Raw genomic sequence first — 11,088 nt, forward strand, 5'->3', positions numbered from 1 at the left:
GGAGGCGAGGGGGAGGGGAGGAAAGAGAAGCATGGGGGGGGGAGGGGAGAAACAGAGGTGCAGCAGGGGAACAATCAACTAATCACAAAATCAACTAATCGATAGGATGAGGATTGTTAAGATTTTGATTTTATCGATTTTAGTTGTTTGTTGCAGCCCTACTTAACTCTGATCATGATTCATCTCACTCATTTGAAAAAAAGGCAGTACTTGTCAGTATGTTTTATTATAAAGCTGGCAGAGGTCCCTTATTTAGTAAGTGAAGAACAGAAATGGCAAACCCATCTAAAGTGTTGTATTAAGCAGCAGCATCACACAAGTAAGGCCCCTTTCACACGTGAGACGTCTGTTCTGATCAGCAGGGGGTCCATGGTTCCATGAACAGAGTCCCCTGCTGAATCAAAGCAGAACGGAACAGATGTTACTTTTGTGACATCCTTGTCCATTTAGTATTTTCCTCCATTAAAGAGGGCGCTATGGAGGAAAAAACGGAGCTTAACAAACTCATGATAGGTCTATAGGCGGGCGGATATAAACGGATGTGCATCCATTTACATCCTTTTACCTCCGATATGTCACACTTAGGTTTGAAAACACATAATTCTTTTCCATTTTTTTTCTTCTTTTCTTTTTGGACCTAGACGGACTTGTCGAGGAAATTTTATGTAATGGACACACATCCATTTATATTTGCCTGCCCGTAGACTAACATTGAGCTTCTGATTAGGTCTGCCTGAGAGGCACATCTGATCGGACCGCTCGTGTGAAAAGGGCCTAAAGGTGGCCATACTTTGTTAGATTTTCGTTCGGAGATCGTTCACGAACGATCTTTCAAACGAAAATCAAACAGTTGATGGTACAGCACCGATTTTTCGTTTTTCGTCAGGTTGGAAAATTTTTCTCTGACCAAACTAAATTCGATGAATGAGTGGGGTTTTCGTTCGTCCAAAATCTCCCCAAGAACCCAGCACATGCGCAAAAGGAAAGAGACCCGAAAGAATGAACGTTTTGCTGCTCCTGATAGACTGGCTACAATAAAAGGAATCTTCCGCTGCCTAGGTCAATCGATTTTCTTTCTGCTTTTCTCTTGTTTATGTCTCTCAGGCTTTTATGCTGCGGCTTGGCAAATTATATATGCAGATTATGTGTTACTGGCTTTGGAATAAAGTTGGTTGTCAACAGGTTCATTGTCTTATCTGGTGACCGGCAGGGACATATTTTGTTGAAATTTCAAATGGGTGTTCTGGCAATGATGCAAGATATTGGTATCCAGTAGATGCCAAAGCTAGAAAGGGCAGTACACATGTGGGAACACAAGTAATATACTGTATGTAAAGTTTTTGTTTTGCTTTAATTCCAATTTGTGAAGTGCATAGGTTTAGGAAAAGCATAGAACTGATTTATTGTGATTAGCTTAAACCTGCTGAAGGTCACTTAACCAGGGGAATGTACCCTATGTGTGTTCTCATGTGAGGTGCATAATGGCCAGACTAGAAGTAAAACAACACTAGCATATGACACACAACATACTGATTCCAGCTGCTCCAGCTTCCTGGATCAGTCATTTTTATATATAGCACTGCCAGTTCACCGTAATGAAGCTCATACACAGAATATTTATAAGATGTGCTGTTCATTTGAGTAAATTAGTTCCTGTCAAGGCTGATCAGCCACAGATGGCCACACCAAATGCGTTGACCGATCTGTTCTTAAGGCAAATTCTTGTATTAGGAGATTGCTTGTATGGATGTGTAATGTATGCAGCATTACTGTAGAATCCACACAGAGTTCTTCAATCACAATGACAAGTTGCTTTTTTTATTCCATATGAACAGTTGTCATTGTATGCATAAAATCTCCATCACAAAGGTGCTACATTTTACACCTGCAGTATACAAAATAGTGACCCAACACCCTATACATATAATCCGTTGTCAACTTTAAAATAGGGTATACACAGGTAGTTTTTCGCTTGAACATTTGTATGAAAATGACATCTGAGAGTTCGATAATGCCTCCAGAGACTTGGCAATTGTCAATCAAAATTTTTTTCACTGGGGTCGAAATTAATCATCAATTTCCCAGCATCAGCGATTAGAAAGTTGAACGAACATTCCAAAATGTTTTTAGTTTGTTCAAAATTCCTCCTTTGTATACCCTACTTTAGCCAATAGAAAAAGGTGCATGTGTTCAAGCTGGCCATTTAAGGTTAAAGCTGGCCATACACTTTACAACCATCGCAAGACCTTAAGGTGCCCATACACTGTACGATTCTCGTACGAGAATCGCGGGAAATCCCGCGATCGTACTAGAATCGTACAGTGTATGGAAGGCGTGCGACCGTTTCTACTGTACGGTCGCACGTCTTCCATCGAACAAGCAGGCTGGAAACCCCGCCGGGAATCGTACGATTCTCGGCGAGTGAGTGGCCTGCTTGTTCGACAACTGACGAACGGGCCGGTGTGCGCACACGCACACTGCCCGTTTGCCGTGCTTGCAAGCCCGCCCCTCATTGCAGTCATTGCAAGCCCGCCCCTCAAGGGTCGTACGATTTTCGGCTGGTTTTTAGCATGATTGTAAGATCAATGCCGCACGCGCACACTGCCCGTTCAGCATTGCGGTCATCGGAAGCCCGCCCCCCGATGATCGCAAGTACGATCTGCCTGTCCAAGATGGGCAGATCGTACGTTTTTTTAAGTACTTTACAACCATCGCAAGACTAAGGTCTTGCGATGGTTGTAAAGTGTATGGCCACCTTTAGTCTTGCGATGGTTGTAAAGTAATTAAAAAAACGTATGATCTGCCCATCTTGGACAGGCAGATCGTACTTGCAATCATCGGGGGGCGTGCTTCCGATGACCGCAATGCTGAACGGGCAGTGTGCGCGTGCGGCATTGATCTTACAATCATGCTAAAAACCAGCCGAAAATCGTACGATTCTCGGCTGGTTTTCTAGCATGCTCCTTAGACAAAAGACGTGCGACCGTACAGTAAAAATGGTCGCACGCCTTCCATACACTTTGCGATTATCGTACGATCGCGGGATTTCCCGCGATTATCGTGCGATAATCGCACAGTGTATGGGCACCTTAAGGAAGAGCAGACAGATTCAGCTGAGACCAGTGCTACTGTGAATGGCAGCAGCACCCGCAACTTCCTCATTATCACATCCGACATGATTCCAATCTTCATTTGATCAGTAGACCACACAGCACGTCCTTTAAAATATATGGTGAACTTTTTACTATACATTCATGGTGGCCAGTCATTTAGATACACTGCATGCTACAACGAGACATCCTAAAATGATCTACCAATAATACTAAACTTAAGATGTAGGTAAATCCCCTTTCTGGCTTTCCCTAACCCAATAACTTGCATCACCCTGCCGTTAACTATTCACTCGCTTCTCCTTTAACTTGTTTGCTTGCCAAGTTTGTGCTTCTCAAAATAAAATGTTTAAAGACTTGGGGAACTGCATTCATTTCTTACTGTGACACTGACAGTATAAGCCTGCGTGCTCTAGCTATATTGTTTCATGACACTTTTGCATAATATATTGTACTGCACTTTATACGTGATAAAAACAATCAAGCAAAAGAAAGATTATTGGTAGAAAATCCCTGTGGCACAACACATATGTCGCATATATTTATTCACAATATGTACGGTTTACCTTTTTAATGTATGTGATAATACTGCACAATCTTTAGATAGCAGACGCTGCTCTATTTGCAGTATGTAGAGGTTTGTTTGGTTAATGATTCAGCTTTGTTCTCTTGAAATATATCTGAACAGGCACACGAACTGTAGTACATTGGTTGTATGTCATTGCTGCCTTATCTCACTTGTAGTCTCTCTGGCCAAGAAGATTAAAAATAAGTGCATTCTATCATTTGTAAGTGATTTAGTGCCCTTTATAAAAGCATTGCTTTTAGGCTTAAATTACCTGTGATAGAGGAAGAAGGGATGACCTTTGGACTGTGTAGCCTGTGTGATTCTACCCCCTTCAGTCTTCCTTTTGCTGAGTCTGAAGTCCAGGGCTAATATAATTTTGGTCTTCTGCAGCTCTTGATAAGTGGTTTATATATGCACCAGGGTCTCATAGTACCTGCTGCCATTATGATCCTTTTATTGCCATTTTAGTTTGTTACAGAAAAGTAGAATCAGGTTTGTGACATACTGTGAAATTTCCTGTCAGTTAAATCCAAGCACAAGGTGCATTTCTGAGGGAAATGCCTTATTTTTTAACTCTTTAGGGGCTGTTTACATCATGCTGATCAGTTGTAGTGCGCTTAGCACCCGCACCTTATGTCCTACCCTACGTTAACTTGCGTTGTGTTAAGGCAGCCTTTATATTTGCGTTGCACCACAACAGATGAAAAATAGTGCAGGCTGCACTTTATGTATGACAATGCATTGCAATGTATGATGGTGTGTCAGTGCATGTTTTGGTGTGCTGCAAGCCAGGTGCATTGGAGTGTCACTCGCAATGAATGGCACCCCAGTGCACCAACACGTGTAATGTGCCTTACCACCACAGTATAGTGGTGTGTACCTGCATTATACTTTGTAGGTTTCATTTATTATACTGCCAAATAAAGCCCGGGCATTCTTTTACGGACTGATTTATGAGATTGATGTTTTGTTGGAATACTCAAAAAAATAAATACACTTTCCGTCTAGTTTATTGGAAAGGCAGTGGATAACTACAAGTGCACTGTCACCCTCTCTATTAACATATACCTCCCCTTTCTATGCTTCCATGTTGCACAGTTCAGCCACTGGGGATGAAGACAATACCCAGTAATTCCAGGTGTGGAGGAACCTGTGATTCACTCCAATGGGATAGTGATGAGCCTTGGTCCTGTGCTGTTATATGAAGGTGTGAGGAATCCTCAGCTCTTTATGATCGTCAACTATAGCAACTTAGAGCTTATATAGAGCTGTCTTTCTTGGCTTCTAGCAGCTGGATCGAAACAAGGGAAGCAAAGGAAAGACACATATGTGCATTTGGGGAGGAGGAAATAAAGCAAATCTGTTGCTTGGCTCTTCAACGGGCTAAGTACAGGTGTGCTTTAAGTAAAGATGCTATTAAAATAATTGTGCATGCAACATAACCTGTTTAAAAGTCGGTGGTCACACTTAGACTCCCATGCCAAATCTCCTGCCGACCACTTTCACGGTCCCTTCAATTTGCGAATACCTGATGTTTAGTTCTGCTGCAAAGTTCTGGTACCCCAGCCCCTTCCTTGTATCCTCCAATAGAAAGGTGCAGATTAGGATGCGGGGGGAGGGCTACCTGTGTTCCATACTGGAGCTGAAAGTTGCTATTCAGTAACTGACATGCGTAGATAGGTGCTCCTGGGGGGTTGGATTGGGGACGACAACATATGCAGGTGGCTTTTGATAATATACCTTCAGAGTTTTAGCACTATGAAAGGTTTGCTTTTAACATTGTGGATTTTCCATAACTACCTTGTACTCTTTATTGTTTTATTTGTTGAAGACTTTGAGAGCAGGACCTTGTCACTAAGCCGAAAGCAAACTCTTTCATCACAGTTCACAAACATGTGAACACTATAGCTTATTTTTCTTCCTGTTTAAGGAACAGTGAAGAGCATAGCAGTAGTTCCATGTAACAAAAACAAGAAAAATAATCTTCTCATTTAGTGGTCTATAGCTGATGTCATCCCTCTCAATAATTCATGTATCTCAGTGGGCTTAACCAATGGCTTCTCATTGTAACTTTGCACTGTTTCTTAACCCTAACACCTAGTCTAAAGTAGCTGTACTTTACAGGTTTTCATAAATTATAGTCTGTAGATCCCCTGACATCTGGCTGCTGTTAAAAATAGCCAGGTGTGAATACCTGGATTGGAAAAGGAATAGAGGAACTTGCCCACCCATTCTATTTGGAATATTCCAGGGTTCCAAATAAAAGAACAAATGTGCAATTTCTAGTAACTCCAATACCAGCTTCCTAGGATCTTCTCCTTTTACCACCTTTTACGTCTCGATTGTGCTGCATTACGAATTGCTATATACTGTATTATCACTGCTCAAAGATATATTGTATCAACTATCCTCTCCAGAGTTGCTCCAGTACTCTGGATGAATGCTGATGAAAAAACAATGCTTAAAATGCTTTAAAACTCCTTTTCCTTAACATGAAATCGGTTATTTGTGCTTTTACAGGTTCAGTGTAGAGAATGCTTATGTGGATGAAAAGGAAGAAGCATGCAGCTCTCTTGGTGTGATTGCACTAAATGCCAGGTACTTTTTTTGTTTTGTTGGTGTATACATTTATATATTGCATTCCCTGTCTTAGTCCAATCATGTAAGCTATCTCTCTAACTCCCTTAAAACAAGCTGTGGTAATAAGTGTTTTCTATTTTCCTTCCACATCACTTTTATTTATTTGTCAAACATTTTCTCTCTCCTACTGTTATTGTTATTACTTTAATTACTTTTCATTTTCTACATTCTCATTTCCCTGGACAATGTTCCTCAAACACTGTTTGTGGCTTATTTTTATTCATTTTTTTTTTCACCATTTTGCTTCCAATTTTCCTTCAGCTCTTCATTTTTCCCTTATCTTGACTCATGCTTCCAGGAAGTATTTAAGCATATAGAGGTAAGGAATGGATTTTACCTTAGCAGTGTTGTGATGGCTATTGCTGCCAGAGCTGTCACTGTTTTTTTTTTTTTTTTTTTTTTTTTAACTTTATGTAGACTGTACACTATTCAGATCCTTGCACAACAGTTTAGTGACCTGTGGTGTGGTCCAATGTCCTGCAAACAAAATGCAGCATCACACCCGGTGTTGGGGTATGAACAGGCCACATAGAAAACAATTTGTTTGCTATATGCCTTAGTGGTGCCTTCGAATTTTATCTCTACATACTTCTCATCCACTGCTTCTGGGGAGGATTGTATTCCTCGTTTTAGAATGCACATAAAGTATGTTTCTTTTAGTTGACTACAGTAGCAACTTAAACTTACCATGGTTCTGTAAAATCTACAATGGGGCCATCCAATTATTTGTTCAGTGTTCGGGAGGAGTCCAGCAATCCATAGGACAAAGGGGTAGAGGTTTGGCAATCATAACTGTATTATGAAAGTATCTTGCAGCTGTAATATGAAAGAAATGACAAGTCTGATAATATATGGATCTAAGAGCTTACTTATTAAGGGTAGGTGTCCACTTCCAATTCTGGGCTCTGGCAGTTGTATCACAGAGGTGAGGGAATATAAGCCGCTGTCCTGTAAAGAAAGTATGGAGGTAATACGACCCAGCACAGCAGCTTTATTGTTAAATTAGTGGACACTTCCAGTCTGTGTGTTGCTTAAGGAGGTGAGGGTAGATATAGTTGTAATCAAAAATATTCAACCCCTGTTGCATATCAGGTTTGTTGGCAACATTTACAAACTTTCAGTTGTTTGCTATGAACAAAAGCAATTGAAATAGGTCAAAACAACTGTTTTTCAAGTGGTTTCCCCAAAATAAGTAAAAATGCAACTTTTAGGCCCGGTTCACATCTGGGCCTTTTTGTAGCGCGTTCCTACGCTCTGCAAAACGCTCAAACACCGAAATCCCATTATTTGCTATGGGTATGGTTCACACCTGGGCTTATTACAGGCCGTATGAACGCGCTACAAAACGCCATACGCCCAAAGAAGTACAGGAGCTTCTTTGGGGCATTTTTGTCGCGCGTATCCATTGGGATACAGCCAGGTAGCCCTCGGAAACGCGCGTTTGTTTTACTGCAAATCGCGGTAAAAACACGTGGCAATCGCACATATTCGATACGGCCTAGGTGTGAACCCAGCCTTAATGACTTCTGTAGTCTCAAAATTATTCAACACTTTCATGGCAAGCATCTTTAGTACTTAGTAGAGCACCCTTTTGCTGTTATGACATGGTGCAAATGAGATGCATAGCTAGACACCAGTTTCTGGCAGCGTTCCTAAGAAATCTTCAAGGGCCTCCACTTCACTGATATTCTTGGGCTTGCGTGCTGCAACTGCTTTCTTCAGATCCTATCAGACATTTTCTATGGGGGTTCAAGTTGATGACTCTGGCGGCCACTGTAAAATCTTCCAGGATTTCTGCAACCAAGCCTTGGTTGAATTTGATATATGCTTGGGATCATTGTCCTGTTGTATGGTCCAATGATGCCCAAGTTTTCAGCTTCCTCCCAGATGGCATGACGGTTTCTCCTAGGATTTCCAGGTACTTCAGTGAATCCATCTTGCCTTCCACACGTTGCAGGTTTCCAGTGCCAGAGGATGCCAAGCCGCCCCAGAGTATCATCGAGCCACCACTATGCTTAACTTCATTCTTCTTCCTCCAGACATACTGCTGATCCATAGATCCCAAAAAGTTCTAGTTTTGTTTCATAGCTCCACAGAACAGAATTCCAAAACTTCTGTGGCTTATTTATATGATTTTGAGCATATTGGAGCCGACTTTTCTCGTGGCTTTGCAGTCAGTAGTTTTGTATGTCTTGGAGTTCTGGCATGGAAACCTTCTGCGTTTAGTACGCGCCATCCTATACAAGCTGAAACCTCAGTGCCTGTTGCCACGAAGTCTTGCTGCAGGTCTTTTGCAGTCACTCAAGGGTTTTTCTCAATCTTCTCATAAATCTCAGATTTGTGCTCTTCTTCTTATAGATTCTGCTAGGGCTGCAACCAATTAATCGATATTCCTCGATAATGATCATTAATTAGTTGGTTGGATCCCCTAGCTTTCTCCTCCACGCTGGGAGGAGGGCACAGCAAGCAGTGGGCGGGTGCAATAGCAGGATGGCTATTGCACCAGCCCACTATCTGCTGTATTTACATTCAGCTGCCATCTGCGGAATCATGCCACTGGAAGCAGTCATTCCCTGGCTGAAGCTATCGAAGCGCCATGTGCTTACAATACAATTTTTAAGAAAAAAAAAATTATAGAAGGTGGGAAAAAAGTTATTCAGTTTCTGCCTGACAAATTCTGCTGCGGGAGGTGCCCTGCAGTGCCATTCATTTCAATGGCACCCCAAACGTGCCTCCCACCCACAGTGTAATTGCCTGCACTGGAACGTACAGTACCTCAATGCTGTGCGTTCCAGTGCAGACGATTGCAAAAAATTGTGCATGCAGTTTTATTCTGAAGTAAACTTTTGTAACACTGCATTTGTGTATTTTATTTTAAATTAGGGATGGTATTTAATTTACCCTATTCTACAGTATTCATGGGGGTTGATTAATTTTAAGACTGCCTAAATCATTGAAAGTTAAATTTTTGGTTGAATTTGGGGAAACCAAAATTCATTCATTCATTGCAGACAACTGAACGTTTGTAACTGTTGCCAATAAACCTGTTGTGCAATGGGGTATGAATAATTTTGATTACAATTGTAGGGTTTACATGCACCCTGTTATAGTGTTATTCCCTTTTAGCAGCATTGAAAACTAATCCATAACAGTAAACTTCTCTTATTTGCTCCCATTTTGGTTTGATACCATTGTTATTTCAGTTCCATAAGAATGTGTTGATCCTGCCAGAAATCTTGTTAGCTGATCACTTCCTGTGCTGTCTGCATGTGTTAGCAGTTATCATTGATCCCATCTCTCTCTATGGACTACACAACCCCTCTCAGCTATGTTAGAGGAGGGGAGTGTACTGTAGTCCTGTCCTAGAATGACAACACTACTTCTCCAAAGATAGTGTGGTGAGTGAGAATTGTCCCCCTAGGGAAGGAAGTGTGTTAAAGGCAGGATTATCATGTAAAGGTAAAGAAGCCTGAAAAAGTATGCTAACACAGCCACCACACCAAATGACTGGTTGGCTGCAATATATAATGTTTTGCAGTGGATGCACTGATACCCATTTTTCGGTATCGAGTACCGATGTTTTGCTTCAGGACTCGCCGATACCGGTACTTCGGCCGGCATGGAGCCGGCTTCCCGGGCAATCAGGAATGCATACACTTTGTACTGGCTGCCAGTGCCATGAGTTGGAAATGCATACACTTTGTATAGTCTGCCAGTGCCATGAGGTGGAAATGCATACACTTTGTACTGGCTGCCAGTGCCAAGGAGGAAAAAGCAATACCAGGAATTACTTTCACGTTCTATTTAGTTCTGCTTTCCAAAGCTCAGAAAATTTCAGCAACTGCAAATCCTCCCCCCCCACCACCACTTCGACTAGCATTATCATTAGCAGGATCTTGTCCAACTTGTCTAACTGCTGTAGAGTATTCAGGGAAATCAGACTGGACTGGCCCAGAATGGTGAAATCTGTTTGCCATCTGTAACTGCACATCACTGTTTTGTGAAGCTGACCTTACCTAAAATGTTCCGAGGTAATAACAGTGCTAAAGTGGAGGCACCATGTGGTGTCCTTACGTATTTGTGCTAGTCTTGAAACTGATTTGTGTGTGCCTGTTCAGCTATTTAGCCACCATAGGCCCAGGCTGTACATAGGGCCTTAATGTTTGCCTGGCTCATGCCACCCTTCCCCAGCCCCATTCAGTTAAATGAAAGAGACTCCATTACAGAAATGTTGAGTCCCCATCTACAGCATGGGCCTTGGATCCAAAGGTTTGCACAAGCGCTCAAGAATTAATTACTAACACAGGTACTTGCAGGTAACAAACAGTACTTGTACTTCTATAGTATGGTTACTTTAAATACATTTTCAGTTCATTTTATGCTCACATTTTGTTCTCTGCCTCAAGAATTAATAATAATTCAAAAAAATGTAATAGCTCTGTTTTGAAATTAATGTGAATCTGTGATTCTTTGTCCATAGTCTCCTCATTCCAGTGTTCGTAAGGCAGCTTATGAGGCTTTGGGAAAATTTGCACGTTCCATGAATCTGGTGTGCCAGAAGAACCCTAGTGAACTTAATGCTGCAGGTGAGGCAGGCAGTGCAGGCAGAGCAACTGATTCTGAACAGGAATGTACAACAGCCGTTCTGATTTACTTACTTGCATGCTTGTTAGTAGTCAACGATACAAAATCTATTAAAGTTAGGAACAGCCAGTTAGCTAGACTCTTTTTAGAAGCTTCATTTAGTGTAAAATGGTAAGCACAGTATGT

General features: G+C 41.6%; 1 protein-coding gene across 1 annotated transcript in view; it reads left to right on the forward strand.

Moving 5' to 3' along the window:
- The window catches only part of IPO4 (importin 4), an 82,693-nt gene that overhangs the window by 35,558 nt on the left and 36,047 nt on the right, over nucleotides 1–11,088 (forward strand). Inside the window, exons 20-22 of the mRNA XM_018556682.1 lie at nucleotides 6,199–6,276; nucleotides 6,580–6,637; nucleotides 10,799–10,904. Coding sequence (XP_018412184.1) covers nucleotides 6,199–6,276; nucleotides 6,580–6,637; nucleotides 10,799–10,904 — 242 coding nt within the window. The remainder of the gene's footprint in view (nucleotides 1–6,198; nucleotides 6,277–6,579; nucleotides 6,638–10,798; nucleotides 10,905–11,088) is intronic.

This window comes from Nanorana parkeri, unplaced genomic scaffold (genome assembly GCF_000935625.1).
Source record: "Nanorana parkeri isolate BGI_ZX_2015 unplaced genomic scaffold, ASM93562v1 scaffold246, whole genome shotgun sequence".
Lineage (NCBI taxonomy): Eukaryota > Metazoa > Chordata > Amphibia > Anura > Dicroglossidae > Nanorana > Nanorana parkeri.